This window comes from Malania oleifera, chromosome 2 (genome assembly GCF_029873635.1).
Source record: "Malania oleifera isolate guangnan ecotype guangnan chromosome 2, ASM2987363v1, whole genome shotgun sequence".
Taxonomy (NCBI): domain Eukaryota; kingdom Viridiplantae; phylum Streptophyta; class Magnoliopsida; order Santalales; family Ximeniaceae; genus Malania; species Malania oleifera.
Window position 1 is genome coordinate 19,191,030 of NC_080418.1, and position 18,620 is coordinate 19,209,649.

At 36.2% G+C, this 18,620-nt stretch overlaps 1 protein-coding gene and 1 non-coding gene across 2 annotated transcripts; one reads left to right on the forward strand and one right to left on the reverse strand.

Annotated features, from left to right (window-relative positions):
* Positions 1–298: 298 nt before the first annotated feature.
* Positions 299–406, reverse strand: LOC131150012 (small nucleolar RNA R71). The gene has a single exon (XR_009135399.1). It is a non-coding gene; the product is annotated as a small nucleolar RNA R71 (small nucleolar RNA).
* An 11,163-nt stretch (positions 407–11,569) lies between these two features.
* LOC131148076 (uncharacterized) lies at positions 11,570–12,115 on the forward strand. The gene has a single exon (XM_058097812.1). The coding sequence runs from the start codon at positions 11,570–11,572 to the stop codon at positions 12,113–12,115; it is 546 nt and encodes a 181-aa protein (XP_057953795.1).
* Positions 12,116–18,620: the final 6,505 nt, after the last annotated feature.

Consider the following 18,620-nt stretch of genomic DNA (forward strand, 5'->3'; position numbering starts at 1 on the left):
TTCTACCTTTAAATGCAAATGCTTTTAATCTTAAACCTGGGATGATTCCATTGTTACCTCATTTTCATGGCATTGAATCTGAAAACCCTTATTTGCATATTAAAGAGTTTGAAGAAGTGTGTTCCACATTCATGGATAGAACATGCACTGAAGAGGTAATAAGACTGAAATTGTTTCCCTTTTCTTTAAAAGACAAGGCAAAAACCTGGTTTTATTCCTTAAGGCCAAGATCCATTGAGACTTGGCAAGAAATGCAAACTGAGTTTTTAAAAAAAAAAATTCCCATGCAAAGAACTAATGCTTTGAAAAGACAAATCATGAATTTTTGCCAAAAGGATGTGGAAACATTTTATCAGTATTGGGAACGTTTCAAAGACCTCTTAAATGCATGTCCTCACCATGGGTATGAGAATTTGAGGGTTATCAGTTTTTTCTATGAGGGGTTGCAACCAAAGATGAGGCAATTTGTGGAAACAATGTGTAATGGTGAGTTTTTCAATAAAAATCCTGAAGAAGCTTTTGACTATTTTGATTATTTGGCTGAAAACGCCCAATCTTGGGTTGTCTCTTATGTGTATGATAGATCTGAAAAGCAAAAATGTATTAATGGGGGTGGTAAGTATCAATTGGAAGAAGTTGATGATTTGAATTCTAGGCTTGCATTGTTGTCCAAAAGGTTAGATTCCATTGAGCTTAAGGAGGTAAATGAAATGCATGTTTTACCATCATCTTCTAAAAAATGCAGCATATGTGAGGATCCAGGGCATGAGACTGATGCATGTCCAACTATTCCTGCTCTTAAGGAAGTTTTGCTTAATCAGTCTAACCCGGTGCATATGGTTTCTGAGATTTCTTATGAACCTTATTTTGATACTTACAATGCAGGTTGTAGAAGTCATTCAAATTTCAGTTGGACGAATGACCAAGAGGAGCCTTCTCCCTAAGGACAAAGTCAATACATTCCTTATGCAGCATCTGGCCAAGTCTCGGGACCCTCTTACTTTGCAAATCAGCCTCCTCCAATGCAAAGAAGGGAAATGGAAGATTCCATACAACAGCTAACCGTTAGCTTGCAACAGTTCATGGCAAGCCAAAATGTGATCAACTCTCAAACTTCTCAAGCCATCAACGAGATAAGCACCGATTTGACTAGGCTGAACACATTATTGAATGCTTTGGAGATAGATGAATCTAAATTTCAAGCCCAGCTAGATACTCAAGTGCAAATTGCAATCAGGGAACCGTTATCCTCTATTGAAGCAAATGTCAATGATTGCAATGTCGAAGCAAATCTCAGCAGTGGTAAGGTGACTGGTGCACTAGATGAAGAAGTTAAGCAGAATGGTGAGAGTTTAACCTTCAAGGAACTAGGTACAAATTTTAATGTTGATACTTCTGAAGAACCAAAGGTAACTATTCCGAAAACTTTTCCTCAAAAATCGGTTCTTAAAGAAGTATATTTCCTAGAAACTATACTGGATAAGGATCCTTTCTTGTTAAAACAAGAAAGACAATTTGAAAATGTGTTGTCTGATATTGTGGAGAGCATTGATTTATTCAGAGATCACTTCTGTGCAGATAACAAAACTAACCCATTGTGGTGGCTCAAATTTGGAGACCCTCCAATTCAATTTATAAATTTGCACCCACCGGACGAAATTCCTCCTGAGCCTCCTCCAGACACACTATGATGTTTTGCTTTCCTTTGTTTTCATTTTGTTTCATTATGTCTTATTTTTAGTTTATTGATAGGTACAATTTCCTTTAGTTCAGTTTTCCTTTTCCATTATTTCTTCATCCAGATACGCCCCACTTTTCTCGTGCACAGTTTTTCTATTTCCCCTATGCTTTCACATTGAGGACAATATTCCATTTTAGTTGGGGGGTGAGCATTTGCATGTGACACTATGCACGTATACGTACTGGGTTTTATATTTAAAAAAAAAACAAAAACAAAAACAAAAAAAAAATCATCAAAAATCAAAAAGAAGGAAAGAAAGAAAGGAAGAGTAGTGAGAAATTACATTGAATTATGCTATGCTTATAACTCGTACCCTTCACATACCTGCATATAACCTAAGAACTACACACTTGAGTCATTTATGCGTAGTTTCTCTTTATATGATTTTATGACTCTATGAATAATTGATTGGTAGTACATTCGTGTTAATTTGGCTCTATAATTTTCTGTATTTACATGACATCTCACGAGATTGAATACACACTCACGTGATTCATTGCACTTAGGGTTTCCTGTGAGCATTGAGAGAACACCCGTGGCGACTATGACACCTTGTAAGATATCCTTAAGCTATGTATCGTCCTTTTGAGCGTTAATATCAAATCAGAGTTCATGGAACTCAATTCTCTTTTTTCTGGATGATTCCTTGTACACTAGTCTTTGTTTTTGATTTGCTAGCCTAGAGGTGACTTCTAGTGGGGAGATAGAAGCCTAGGTCTTGTAGCCTACTCAAGATGTGAAGGCTGAGCCACCCCTAGAGACAGACTTAATTCATAGACCACTATTCGAGCTTAATTCCCATTGATGGTATGAAGATTACAAAAGAAGTGTTATGATTGTCCTAATTGATCAAGAAAAGACAGAAAATGAAGAATGAGCAAAATAAAGTATAAGCAATACACATGCGCATGAAATGAAATGTCAATGCTGGTCCAAATACATATCACAAGGATACGACACATATTTTCCACATATGAAGATTCTTCAACCGATTAATGCCTCAGATGTATTCACGACAAGTTTGTGAATGAGTTGATCTAGGGTGGTCTTAGTTGGATATGGCGAGTAGGTGAGAAGATATTAGGGTGAAAGACCCGACACCTCATAGATAGGCTAGATCCTTTCCAGACTAGTCCACTCCATTTACTTAGAGTTATTCCTTTTAATATGTGGGATGTTTGATCACGACACTCCTCCTCACATATGACGAGTGAACTTATTTTCTTTGAGTGTTCTTGAGGGTATACCAGGTAGGCCGAGTCAAAGCGACCGTTCTGTCCGTGTCCACTGGCGTCCTAGGTCTACTGAGTCACACACATCACACACACCTCGAGAGCTTACCTGTTTATACTCGAACTTATATGATTGCATTAACTCTAAATGTGCCTCTGATTAACTTCATGTGAGTATACTGCTCTTAAATCACATATAAACGATGAAACTTGCATGAGTGACTTTCTGGTGTTTGTGAAATTGATTAAATTGCTTTATTTAATTTCTGATATTACTTACACTAGATTGACCATAGGATTGTGAACAAAGTGCTGTTAGAAGGAATACCTAGGGGATAGATTTAAAAATATCAATTCACCCCCCCCTCTTGGGATCACAGTAAAGCTAACAAACATGGAGATACAAATGTGTAACTAGGATGGTTTAGAACTCTAGTAATGTGATTGAGGTTTATTTATTTTCCATTGCATGTTTAAATTGAGCGTATGGACAGGGACACCCAGGACCCCTGTTTGGGTTCAGATCGTCATAATTATGGTATCAGAGATATAATTTATAGGAAATAGTAGCACTGCGGGCCCACCAGGTTCGGGGCGCTACATATATACCCTTACTAGTTTAGTTTTTTCATACTCAGATTATAAAAAATAATATCAAAATCGAATCCAAAATTTTGACTTTTTAATTTTCTAGGCTGAACTAAAATGATAGAAGAAAAATCGACCAATTTAGTACGCTTTTTTTAGTATGGTCAATTTTGCTAAGTTCCTTTACACCCCTAGTCTTCTATATAATAAAATAAAAATCATAGGTAAAGTGGTGTGTACTACATTCAAAAATAAAATTGGAAGAGGTCAATTTCTTGAATTTTATTGGTACACATAGAGAAAATTGCCTTTGAATATAGTAAAATTTAGTGCAAGAAATACACATATGATAATTGCTTTGTATCTTGAACTTAAAGTCATTCTTTAATCATGGAGAAAAATAAAAATAATAAAATAAAAACCTATTCAAATTGAAAATGAATAAAGTGTGAAAAAGTAAAGACTCGGATATATATAAAAGACCAATTTTATACTTATATATTTAACATAAAGTTTTTCATACTCGCAACCAACTTTTACAACTTGATTTGTATTTCTTTTTTTTTTTTTAATTACAGAGTAAAAATAATTATAATAAATTTTATTTTGATTATTGTAATTTTTTAATGTGTATTATTTGTGATTTTATTATTTTAATTATATTTTTATAATATTTTGATTTAAGGATGAAAATGAGTTTTTTTTTTTAATCAAACTTTCAATTTGTATTAGTTTTATAAATGTTAAGTAAAGATGTTGCTGGTTTTTGGTTTTCGTTGCTGGTTTTCGTTTTTCTAATTTTTTACAATGATACCAAACGACCCCTTAGATAATGCTTGGGATTATAGATTTCGATTTTTAAATTTAAATTTACAAATTAATATAATTTTATATTATATCTTGTCTAAATTTACACAAATTTAAATGTAAAGTTTGAATTTTATCTTCCTAAATGTAATATTAATAATTTATTAATTATTTTATTTTTCAAATATGAATTTTTAAAAGCATAATTTTTCAAAATGTATATATGAGAAGAAAAAAAAAAGTTGAAAATTTAGGTCCTTTTTCTTTTATCAGCAATATTGTTTTTGTGTGTGGGATTACCTAACCTACATTTTCATCATCGAAAATTTCTCGTTTACTTTTTACACTTTGAGAGGGTTGCTTAGAAGTATGAAGAAATCAAACAAAACTAATCAAGCAACTGATCCAAAATTCTAATTAAACTTAAATTTAAATTTATGCGAAGAAAAAATATAATATAAAATTCTATTGAATTTCAAATCTAAAACTTGAAATCATGCTTCCAAACAATCCATTATTTTGAGGTTAAAAAAAATTAGTGTAAAATGTTTTACAAAATCAACCAAATAAATCGACTGTACCGCTAATGTAATAATTTTGGACCCAATTTCAATGAGCTATTTTCTATTTTAGCCCACTAGTCTCATGATTTTGCCTAATAAAATGCAGCTCACTCGAGTCCAAAGCATCCTTATAAGCCCAAAATTTTCTTATTACACATCCAATTTAAGACTGTGACTTTCTCAATCATCCAATCTCTGACGCCCTCATTAGTGTACGTTTGTACACACATGATAGTACTCCCAAGGTATCTCTAATACCTAATACAACTATCGGACTGAACTAGCCTTACGATTTTAGTCCACTACCCTCACCATTTTGTCTTATTAAGACATTTCACATTAGTAGGTCTTGGACCATTTTTTTGAATTTAAAATTTTTTATGTGAGACTAGCAAGTGCACCAGGTTGACAAGATTGGGCTTTTGTTTGGAACCCATTCTATTTTGTTTTGTTAGTCTATGGGCTTGGCCCAATGAGATTTAAGCAGGCAAAAGTAGGATGGATTGGGCTGGCTTTCACTATTGGGCCTAAAAAATTTATTATTGTTTATACTAACAACATAAGAATTAAATTATACGTTCATGGAGAGTACAAAATAACCCTTTCCGTGAACACAAAGGGGGTTTGTCTCTCACATGATAATTTAATTTTGGTGTTAACTATTGGAAAATAAATTTATATGGACTCCATTTTGAACATTTTCATGAATTTTCTTCCTTAATAGCAAATAATTTAATCAATATTAAATAATAGTTTAGAATTTTTTAGTTTTTATTAATTCACAATAATAAATATTTTCCTTGTCCATAATCGTACTCTTGACCTTAAATATAAAAATCAATAATCAACCCTTAAACAAAATATTGACTTTTCACTTTTATAGATTTATTTGATGACTCAATTATACCTAAAAAAAAATTAAGTAAAATATTATTGAGGAGTTGAAATATTTTAAAAAAATAATAATAAAAAAAAGTATTTCTCTTGATTGAATGTCCACTTTCATAGTTTACAAGTTATAACATGAGCATACGTGTGTTTGTAATTGCACAAACTATCTTGTTGAAACTCCATATTTGGATAACCTGGTGAAATTTTATGAGAATATTAAGGAGAAAATTTTTTGTTTTTGTTATACGCATCGCATTTGTTTTCCTGACCAATTGAAAGGAAAAATAAACTTAGTTTTGCTTAAAGGTGATTTGTATAATAAGTATGGTAGGTTGTCCAGGTTCAATATTTTTTTGGCTTTGGTCGATTGTAGGCCTATTAAATTGCATATGCTCTCATTTATATTTTTTTTCCCATCTATTCTCAAAGATTTCAAACACAAAACCTCCAATATGAAAGTTCAAGCTATTAAGAATTTTACACACACACAAATAAAGTAAAATCATCAAGTTTTAAGCAAAAAAGTCTTTTAAAACATTCTAGATTTTTTTCAAAATTTTGTAGAAATTTTCCAAAATTTTTCAACATTTTTTAAAAATTTTATACAATTTTTAAATATTTTGTCCTCATTTTTTTTTTTCATTTTTTTTATTTTGAGTCAAAATAACTCAAATATTTTTTCCCTTATTTTTCCTTATTTTTAAAATATTTTTCTTGATTTTTTTTCTGATTTTGATTATTTCTATTTCAATTTTTAAAAATTAAAAACCAATTACAAATTAAAAATAAAAAAAATAAATAAAAACCAATAGTTCATAAAATCATATCAGTTCAACCGGTCTGAACCGGGCTCAGCCTAGTTGAGTTTAGTGAGCCACGCGTCCACCTACAATGGTGACATGTGGTTCACCTTATTCATTATTATTATTATTTTATTTCACTTGATAGGGTGACGTCAGCATGACGTCATTGACAACCTTTGACTTTGGCAACCCTATCATGTGTCAGCTCTTGAGTGGCTCAAAATTTTTTACACATGTCGCGATGTCCTGAGAGCGTGGTGTGCTTCGAGGGAAGCGAGGGAATAAAATATGTGTGATTTTTGAAAAAAATTGAAATTGGAGCCGTCACTAACCTATTTTCTTTGGTGCGGTTAAGACACCTAATTACTACCAAAAAAATAGTTTTGGTCTACACATACCAGGATTGGAATCGAGAGTTCGGTTATGCAAAGAGAAGGTATTCACACCCCCTACGCACCCGTTCTATGAATGGTACCTAATTAATTAAGAATTATCCTCAAATTGAATTTAATAAATCTTAATTTTCTCATTTAAATAAAACTTAAACAAAACAAATAAACGTACAAAATTAATAGAAAATTTGAAAACTCAGGTGTATTTTAGGAATGTCTATTAAGACCTCAAAAAGAGGAGATCTTATTAGAAAAACCCCCCTCAGAGCCGATACAGATGAGATCTAAAAATATCCCACTGTCTTTTTTTAAAATCATAGGGACACACCCCTTTAAAAATCGAGAAAATATATTTTTTAAAATATTCTCATATTTTTTAAAAAAAAATTGTGGGGATTTTTCGAAATATTTTTTATATTTTTTTGAAATTTCTAGGATTTTCAAAGAATTTTTCCCTATTTTTCCCTAGTACTTAATACATGGACCCTATTGAGCCACGTGTCACCCATCAGTGGTGACACGTGTCTCCTAAACCCTACATATAAAAGCCTCTTTTCTTTTTTTCTATTTCCGCCATTTTTTCCCTCTCTCCTTCTCTCTCTCCTCCCGAGCACTCTCCTCCCCTCTGTCTCTCTCTATCCCCTGCGAAGACCCTCTAGGTCTTTTGGTTCTTCACCCCTCTCACTCTCTTCTCTTTTTCTCTCTCTATCCTCTGCGAAGTCCCTTTGGGTCTTCTGGTTCTTCACCCCTCTCACTCTCTTTTCTCTTTGTTTTTGTTTTAACCTAACCTCTGTGAGGATTCAAAACCCTAGTACGAGGGTTTTATGTTTGGTTTAAATACCCCCCTCCTGTTCGTGTTCTTTGCATTGGCTATCGATGCATGTTTGGTGCCAAGCGGGTTCCAAACCCTTAACAAAAAAGTGATTTCTCCCTTGTTTTATTTAGGTTTGAAGAGTGGCTTGTGTGTAGATCTATGTGTGGTGTGAGTGCTTATTTGTGTTCAGTTTTAGTGTGCGTGCTAGTTTGTGTTTCAAATCTGGTGTGCATGTTGGTTTGTGTTTTAGATCTAGTATGCGTGCTAGTTTGTGATGATTGTGCTTTGAATCTGTAGTTTGTAATGATTTTTGGGTTCAGTTGAAGGTTCTGGGTTGGATGGGTTCAGAACGAGTCAACTCGCCTTGGACTTAACTGGTTGGACTTGGGTTGACTTGGACGAGTCAACCCGTGAGGTCTATTCAGTTTGGGCTTGCAGGCTTTGGTATGGGCTTCAGGTGTTTGAAAAAGTGTGGCTTGGGCCTTGGTTCATTTTAAAAATTAAAAAAAAAAACCAAAAGTAGGTTTTTATTTTTAAAAAAAAATGTGCCTTTTGGGCTGCAATTTGTTTTAAAAAATTGGGTTTGCCTTGTTTTATTTTAAAACGGTGGGTTTGGGGCTTTAGGGTGTTTTTGAAGAATGGGCCGGCCTTGTTTTATTATAAAATGGTGGGCCGTGTGAGTTAAAAAAAATTGAGTTAGCCTATTTTATTTGAAATTGTAGGTTTGTTTAAAAAGGTTGGGCCATGTGGGTTAAAAAATTGGGTCGGCTCTATTTTATTTTAAAACAGTGGGTTTGTTTAAAAGGTTGGGTTGTGTGGGTTAAAAAAATTGGGTCGGTCGTGTTTTATTTTAAAACAATAGGTTTGTTTAAAAGGTTGGGCCGTGTGGGTTAAAAAAAAATTGGGTCGGGTGATTGTTTAAAAGAAAAGGGCTTTGGACCTAGGTTTATTTAAAAGGTTGGGCTGACTCTATCTTATTTAAACAGTGGGGTTTTGGGCTTTTGCAATTTGGGCTACTGGGCTAGTTTAGTTCACGATTTTGGGTTTGGGGGTTCATGGTTTGGGCTATTGGGCTAGTATCAGTTGGGTTTGGGGGTTCACAATTTGGGATATTGCGCTAGTTTCAGTTAGGTTTGGGGTTCACGGTTTGGGCTATTGGGCCGGTTTCAGTTGGGTCTAGTTTTAGTCTGGTCTTAGTATGGGTTCCTGTATGGTCTAGTTTTAGTCTCAGAGTGGGTTCAAGCCTGGTCTGGTTTTAGTCTTAGAGTGGGTTCAGGTCTGGTCTGATTCTAGTATCAGCGTGGGTTCAGGTCTTCTAGGGGAGGAAACTTGTAAGCATACACAAAGGGTGTAGTAACCCGACCCAAAAAATAATAAATAAATAAAGAGATATTTTAGAGGAGATATTTTGGAAAAGATATTTTGAGATATTTATATATAAATATCTTGGAGGAGATATTTATTTTGATTACTTAAAAAGTTAAGTTAGGTTTTATTTATAAACTCTCATTCTCTCTCTCATTTTTTTTTCTCTCTCTCTCTAGAACTCGAACCAACCCTCTCTCTCTCTAGGATTTCGCGCCGCCCATTGTCAGAATCCACGATCTGTCATTACCACGTGGATCAGGAGGAGAATTTCTATGTTTATTGTGGAACGGATCTTCGTTTGTAGAATTTTAAGATTTTTTCCTAAAACCGAGGTAAGGGTCTGAATTCGGTTTTTGTTCGGTAGATTGGTAGTATAGAAAATTATATTGAAGTATTGTTCTTCGATTTTTAGGTTTTGGGGACCCTGAGTCGTTGTTCTAGATCGATTCGTTCGTGTTTCGATTTCAGGTTTAAGGTTAGAGAATTTGTTTACATTAGTTTATTTTTGAAAAGTAAATCGGTAAAATTGTAGTCTATACTATTATGTACGTTATGGCTGTTTATTTGAGAAATTCTACCGTGTAAAAGTGTCAGTTTAATTATTTTTATGGTTTTGATAAATTTAGGGATTTTTGCATATGATCTCCAAACGTTTTAAAAACTTACCTAGTTGCTTTAAACTACTAGTAGGAGATGCTTGAACCCTCATTTTTCATTTAAATGACTATTTGAACCGATTACTCCTTAAAGCAGTTTTTGAAGAAACAAACGTGATATATGTTGTTAAATAGACTTATAATGTATTGGTACATACAGTTATGAACTATAGGAACTAAGGTTCCATTATACTATCTAAAACTGCGAAAAACAAGTACCGGTTAAATACCGAGTTTTATATATGAAAAGGGGTAAATTGAGAGTATGTGTGCCGGTTGATACCTCAGTTTGAAAGAAAGAAAGAATGCTTGTTTAGTTCATTAATGAGATTGTGAAAATATTGGAAATGCACAGGTTATTACGTTTTCATTGTAAATTGTATATATGATAAATGGGACCACAACTTGTTACTAAAGAAGTTGAAAGATACTCCAGTTTCTAAAGGCACAGTTCCGTTGCTAGTAAAGTATAGTGCAACCACACATGTGAATCAGTGTGGGTACATAGATAGTTAGCTTGCGAGAGTATTGGGACCATTGGTGAAATAATGGACCATGTGGGGCAGTTGGACTAAATAATAGATGCTTGACAGTGCCTGCACGAACAAGGCATGTCACAGTTATCAGTGCACAACCTGTGCCATGAGGTAAATAGGCATATTATGACATTTCAAAGCTGGTCGTTGTTCTAAATATTCATATACATGATTTAAAAACTAAAATGGGCAAGGTCACAGGGTTGAGCATCGTGTGGAGGGATCGTACAATGTATAGGCATATACCCTACCCTAACCTCGGGAACTCTAGCTTGTAACGATGCTGAATTATACTTGTATATCTCTTATGGTGCAATATTATGAATGTGGAATTGTGCAACTATTTTAACTAGAATAAATTCATGTAATCCCATGTTGTTGTAATATCTTCCACCTTACTGAGAAGTGTCTCACCCCAATCTTACAACCTTTGTTTTAGGTCCTTCAAGGCATCGATCCTAGTCTTCTAGTGAGACTTTGGAGCTTAGAATTTGATTGATAGGAGTAAGTTTTTGTACTAATACTGGGTTGTTAGCCTGGTTAGTTTCTTTTTGGGATGTAATACAGTTTATGTTTTAAGTATGGATCTACTGTATTAAAGATACAGTTAGAACTCTAGTATATGTCTAATAGAATCCCTATGGATGTTTATGTTTTTTCACAACATTTGAGATACAATTATGTATGAGATACACCCCGTGTGTCCCTATTTAGGGCGGATTGTTTATGTATGTTGATCAGGTACAGGTATTATGTATGTATGGTAGCAATCTAGGTCCATATAAATGGTCGGGTCATTACAGTTGGTATCAGAGCCTTAACCAGTCAGAAGTGTGATTTGATTCATACTGCTTGGTTAGGGATATGTGTAGAACTTAAGATTTGCTAGTTTTTGTAGTCTAGAATATACCAGAGTATAGGACAAGGATAAGACCTTGAGTTTTTCTTATTATACTTGGAGACATGAATACATTGACAGACTTCTGTGATTTTCTGGATCTTTTGAAGGGTTCAGAAAACCACGGCAATCTATTGACGGTTTTGTTTCCGAGTAGAGGGGCAGAATTTGAGTTTGAGTGGGAAGGTAGAATTGGAAACACGAGTCTATTAGTATTGTGATAGTAACCGATATGTAGAGTATTAAAGTACTAAGATGAGTTTCTCAATTGCTTTTCAAGATGGAATCCAGGGAAAATATTGCCAATGTTGGAGGCAGTAGTAGTGAGGGAACTGGCCCTAAGGCTGGCAGTGACTCCACGAATGTTCTACGGGATTTTGCTCAGCAGCTAATGGCTGAGGTGGTTCGGATGAATAGGGGGCACAATCGTCTTGCGGCTAAGCTGGGTTGTTCTATTGATCAGTTCACCCGGCTGAAGCCTCATGTTTTCATGGGAAGTGTAAACCCGGTTCAAGCTGAAAATTGGATCGGGAAGATTGAGAAGATACTGGACGTCCTAAACTGCACTGAAAAGCAGAAGGTGGATTTTGCAACTTTTAAGTTGCCAGGCGAAGTAGAAAGATGGTGGAAGTCTATAAGAATGCTTGAGGAGCATCGACCCATTCCAGTGGCGATATCGTGGGCCCATTTTAGAGAGTTGTTCTTTGGACAGTACTTTCCAACCACGGTTAGGAGATTACTTTTGGAGGGATGCCAAGGGTATCTGGCATTTGTGAAAGACACGCCGGCAAGGGAACGTGAATTGGAAAAGATTCATGTTGTGTGAGTTCCCAAAAGTGTTCCTAGAAGACTTGTCGAGATTACCTCCAGATCGTGAGGTGGAGTTTGGTATAAAGTTGGTTCCTGGTACAACGCCAATATCGAAAGCTTCGTATCGTATGGCTCCTGCAGAATTGAGGGAGTTGAAGGAACAGCGTCAGAAGCTGCTAGACGGGGGGTACATTCAACCGAGTGTTTCTCCTTAGGGATCACCTGTGCTATTTGTGAAGAAGAAGGACGGGTCGATGAGGATGTGCATCGACTACAAGGACTTAACAAGGTAACGATAAAGAACAAATACTCGTTAACCAAGATCGATGATCTATTTGACCAGCTACACGACACACAAATCTTCTCCAAAATCGATCTACGATCTGGGTATCACCAGTTGAAGGTGAAGGCGGACGATGTTCCAAAGACAGCCTTCTAAACTCGATATGGCCATTACGAATTTATGGTTATGCCTTTCAATTTGACTAATGCACCTGCAACATTTATGGATCTGATGAACAGGATCTTTCATGAATATATAGACCAATTCATCGTGGTATTTATTGATGACATCCTAGTGTATTCTAGGAGCGCTGCAGAGCATGAAGTTCATTTGAGGCTGGTACAGTAAATGCTTAGGGAGAAGAAGTTATTTGCTAAACTGAAGAAATGCGAGTTCAAGCTAGAACTGATTGCATTTCTAGGGCATGTAGTGTCCAAAGAAGGAGTCTCAGTGGATTCGAGTAAGATAGAGGCAGTAATGAACTGGGCGAGACCAAGGAATGTTTAGGAGGTCAGAAGCTTTATGGGTCTTGTAGGTTACTACCATTGGTTCGTTAAGGGGTTCTCCAGTTTATCGGGTCCTTTGAAGTGACTCATGAAGAAGAACGTGAGGTATGATTGGACTAACGAGTGGGAGCTTAGTTTCCAGGAGCTGAAATGGCAACTAGTTACTAGTCCAGTTCTTACCATTCTGTCTGGGGATGGTGGATTTGTTATCTATAGTGACGCCTCTAAGAAAGGTCTCGACTATGTTCTAATGTAGTAGGGAAGGGTGGTTGCTTATGCTTCTCGTCAACTTAAAGAGTACAAGAAGAACTACCCGACACATGATATGGAACTAGCTGCAGTAGTGTTTGCATTGAAAATCTAGAGGCATTACTTATATGGTGAAAGGTGCGAGATTTTTACCGATCATAAAAGTATGAAGTACATTTTCACTCAAAAGGAGTTGAACATGAGGCAGCATAGATGGTTAAAATTGATAAAGGACTACGATTGTATCATTAGCTATCACCCGGGTAAAGCAAATGTGGTAGCTGATGCTTTGAGTCGGAAGTCTATGGATGCATCGGTCTCTGTAGTGGAAGTTCAGCACCAGATTTGTATGGACCTCGAAAGGTTGGGCTTGGAAGTAGTGGAAGTAAATCACCAGGTTGTTCTTGCTAACTTGTTGGTACAGGCAACCTTACAGGAGAGGATCCATGCAGTGCAGAAGCAGGATCCTGAGCTTGTTGAGGCTACGGAAGGGGTCCAGAATGGTTTAAAGCCGAATTTCAATGTCTCGGGTGATGGGATATTGAGATTCCATAATAGGGTATGTGTACCAGATAACGTTGATATTAAACGGGTCATTCTGGAGGAGGCACACCGTTCCCTCTACACCGTACATCCTAGAAGTACAAAGATGTACCGAAACCTAAGGGAATCTTTCTGGTGGTCCAACATGAAAAGAGAGATCGCCCATTTTGTATAGCAGTGCCTGACATGTTAGCAGGTCAAAGCAGAGCATCAAAGACCCACAGGAGCACTTCAGCCACTTGACATCCCCAAGTGGAAATGGGAACACATTTCGATGGATTTCGTAACAGGGTTACCTGCGGCGGTGCATGGTCAGAATGCTATATGGGTTGTAGTGGACCAGTTGACGAAGATTGCACACTTCATTCCAATCAGAGTCAGTTAATCTCTAAATAGGTTGGCTGAGCTTTATGTGCAGAAGGTAGTACAACTCCATGGTGTCCCTATTTCTATTGTTTCAAACTGAGATCCGCGTTTTATGTCTCGTTTCTGGAAAAGTCTAAAAGATGCCTTGGGATCAAAACTGACGTTCAGTACATCTTTTCACCCGCAGACGGATGGATAGTTTGAGAGGACTATTCAGACGCTAGATGATATGCTACGGGCATGTGTACTGGATTTTGGTGATAGTTGGATACGATATCTACTGCTTATCGAGTTCACGTATAACAATAGTTACCAGGCCAACATAGAGATGGCACCTTACAAGGCATTGTATGGTCATCGGTGTTGATCTCCGTTGTACTAGGATTAGGTAGGCGAGCGACAGATACTAGGTCCGGAACTAATTCAGCAGGCCTCTACAAAGGTCAAATTGATTAGGAAAAGAATCAGGACAGCTCAGAGTCAGTTAAAGAGTTATGCTGATACTCGTTGACGAGAGCTGGAGTTCGAGGTAGGTGATATGGTATTTCTGAAGATGGCTCCGATGAAATGGGTGATGAGGTTCGGGAAGAAGGGGAAGCTAAGTCCTCGGTATACTGAGCCTTTTGAAATTTTGGAAAGGATAGGTTCGATTGTTTTTCGAGTGGCTTTACGTCCAGCACTATCTAGAGTCCATGACGTGTTTAATGTCTCGGTGCTGAGGAAATACGTGTCGGATCCTTCGCACGTGTTGAGTTACGAACTTCTAGAGATCAGTGATGCTTTATCATATAAGGAGGTACCAGTACTGATATTAGATCGGAAAGTTCAGCAATTACGAACTAGGGAAATACCGCTAGTGAATGTATTATGGCATAACTATGCAATAGAGGAAACTTCATGAGAGTTAGAGTCAGAGATATGTTAGAAGTACCCGCAGTTATTTTCTGATGGTACGTAGTTATGTATAGTAGTATAGGTGGTATGGTCTTCGGGAGAGTTTTGTGTGTGTGTGTGTGTGTGTGTGTAATCTTCCTAAGCATCGCATTGTAACCACGGTATTCCTCTGCCATAAGCGAGGGTAGATAATAAATTCGGGCTGGAGCTACTTCGTGGGTGGCTGCCGACTCTTCTGTAGGTCTCCGACGTAAGGTAGAGTATGCTTAGTATCAGTTGGAGAATTTCAGGGATGAAATATAAAGGGAGATTGTAGTAACCCGACCCAAAAAAATAAATAAATAAAGAGATATTTTGGAGAAGATATTTTGAGATATTTATATATAAATATCTTGGAGGAGATATTTATTTTGATTACTTAAAGGCTAAGTTAAGTTTTATTTTATAAACTTTCATTCTCTCTCTCTCTCTCTCTCTCTCTCTCTCTCTCTCTCTCTCTCTCTCTCACTCGAACTCGAACTCGAACCAACCCTCTCTCTCTCTAGGATTTTATGCCGCCCATTGCCGAAATCCACAATCCGTCGTTACCACGTGGATTAGTAGGAGAATCTCTATGTTTATTGTGGAATGGATCTTCGTTTGTGGAATTTTGGGATTTTCCCTAAAATCGAGGTAAAGGTCTGAATTCGGTTTTGGTTCAGTAGATCGGTAGTATAGGAAATTATATTAAAGTATTGTTCTTCGGTTTTTAGCTTTTGGGGACCCCTAGTCATTGTTTTGGATCGATTTGTTCGTGTTTTGATTTCAAGTTTAAGGTAAGGGGATTTGTTTACATCAGTTTATTTTTGAAAAGTAAACTGGTAAAACTGTAGTCTATACTATTATGTACGTTATGATTGTTCATTTGCAAAGTTCTACTAGGTAAAAGTGTCGGTTTAATTATTTTTACGGTTTTGGTAAATTTAGGGATTTTTGCATATGATCTCCAAACATTTTAAAAACTTACCTAGTTGCTTTAAACTACTAGTAGGAGATGTTTGAACCCTCATTTTTCATTTAAATGACTATTTGAACCGATTACTCCTTAAAGCGGTTTTTGACGAAACGAACGTGATATATGTTGTTAAATGGACTTATAATGCATTGGTATATACAGTTATGAACTATAGGAACTAAGGTTTCATTATACTATCTGAAACTGTGGAAAACAGGTGCTGGTTAAATGCCGAGCTTTATATGTGAAAAGGGGTAAATCAAGAGTACATGTGCCGGTTGATACCTCAATTTGAAAGAAAGAAAGAATGCTTGTTTAGTTCATTAATGAGATTGTGAAAATACTGGAAATGCATAGGCTATTGTGTTTTCATTGTAAATTGTATATATGATAAATGGGACCACAACTTGTTACTAAAGGAGTTGAAAGATACTTCAGATTAAAGGAGTTGAAAGATACTCTAGTTTCTAAAGGCATGGTTCCATTGCTAGTAAAGTATAGTGCAACCACACATGTGAATCAGTGTGGGTACAAAGATAGTTAGCTTGCAGGAGTATTGGGACCACTGGTGAAATAATGGACCATGTGGGGCAGTTGGACTATATAATAGATGCTTGACAGTGCCTACACGAACAGGGCATGTCATAGTTATCAGTGCACAACCTGTGCCATGAGGTAAATAGGCATATTATGACATTTCAAAGCTGGTCATTGTTCTAAATATTCATATACATGATTTAAAAACTAAAATGGGTAAGGTCACAAGGTTGAGTATTGTGTGGAGGGATCGTACAGTGTATGGGCATATACCCTACCCTAACCTTGGGAACTCTCGCTTGTAACGATGTTGAATTATATTTGTAATCTCCTATGGTGCAGTAATATGAATGTGGAATTGTGCAACTATTTTAACTAGAATAAACTCATGTAATCACGTGTTGTTGTAATATCTTTCACCTTACTAAAAAGTGTCTCGCCCCAATCTTACGACCTTTGTTTCAAGTCCTTCAGGACATTGATCCTAGTCTTCTAGTGAGACTTTGGAGCTTAGAATTTGATTGATAGGAGTAAGTTTTTGTACTAGTACTGGGTTGTTAGCCTGGTTAGTTTCTTTTTGGGATGTAATACAGTTTATGTTTTAAGTATGGATCCACTGTATTAAAGATACAGTTAGAACTCTGGTATATGTTTAATAGAATCCCTGAAGATGTTTATGTTTTTTCGCAACATTTGAATTACAGTTATATATGAGATACACCTGTATGTCCCTTTTTAGGGCAGGTTGTTTATGTATGTTTATCAGGTACAGTATTCTGTATATGTGGTAGCAATCTGGGTCCATATAAAGGGTCGGGTCATTACAAAGGGAGTCATGTGTCATAGAATAGGGTGAGGAAGGATTAGCCAAATTACCTGAGGTCTTATACTCCTCCAGTCTTCTTTTCCTTTGGTTTGTGCCTATTTGGGTAGCCTTCTAGACTGCAGGGAGTGTTGGGAGGTATGCCTTTGAGTGCGAGGGGGGCACTGCTATGAGTTGTAGGAATAGGGGAAAAGATTTCACCCTTTGGGGGTTTCTAGGGTGTTGCCCCTTTTGCACTACTTTTCTTTCTAAACTCTCTCTTTTTTTTTTTCTCTCAGAATTGCTCTCTATCCTCCTCTCATGTGTTGAACTCTCTAAGTATTCAGTTCTCTATGTGTCATTTGTTTGTGCGAGACCCTTCAATTTATAGGGCTAGGTCTCGGTCAATTTAAGCAATATCTAGTATTTTTATTTTCATTATTTCCTTTTAGGCAAAACCCTAATTGTGTTTTCCATCCTATAGAAAAACAATCCCCCCATCTTTGTGATCTAGCCGATTCTCCTTCTAATGGAGAGTCTGGTCGAATATACGAGGGGATACCCCAATCTTCAAAATGCCTCAATTAATTGTATGATTATCTTTCAAATTTTGTTCCTTGTGCAGGATTGATCTACTTTCCTTTTTTGGTACAGGTATCTTTGGAGGGGTCGCGGGATATTATTGCGCAGAGGGGAGCTACTTGGTCTTTTTCGAATTAGGGCTTTACTTGTGTTTGTGTCATACATTTGTACCCTCGATGTACCCCGTATGTATTGAATTTGTACTTGTACCCCCATCGTATCATGTACGTATCAAATTATCACTTGCTAACATAATAAAAAATTTTGATTTTTTTTTTCTATCCATGGCCTTGTGGGACCCACATTTACCAAAAGGGGTCATCTCAAAGATTAAAAAAAAAAAAACCTTCAACGGAACAGGACTCGAAAAGAACTTAATCTTGAACCAGACTTAATAATAACAAGGGTTTAATAACAGAGACTTAATTTTACAAGGACTCGATTTTAAACACATAAGAACTTAATAAAAGGGACTCAATGGATAGGGACTTGACATTTTAAAAAATAAGGACTCGATAAAAAGGACTCAACAACCAAACTCACTAACTGTGACTCAATTTTAATCATTTGAGGACTTGAAAAAAAGGATTCAATTAACACGGACTTGACTTTTAAAATTGAGAACTCCATACAAGGACTTAATTAATAGGGACTTGATTTCAAACACACAAAGACTTAATAAGATACTTCAAAGAGGGCCTTCGAATTTTCAGAATACAAAATCAACCCCTCCTTATGTAAATTACCATGTTGTTATGAAGAGTC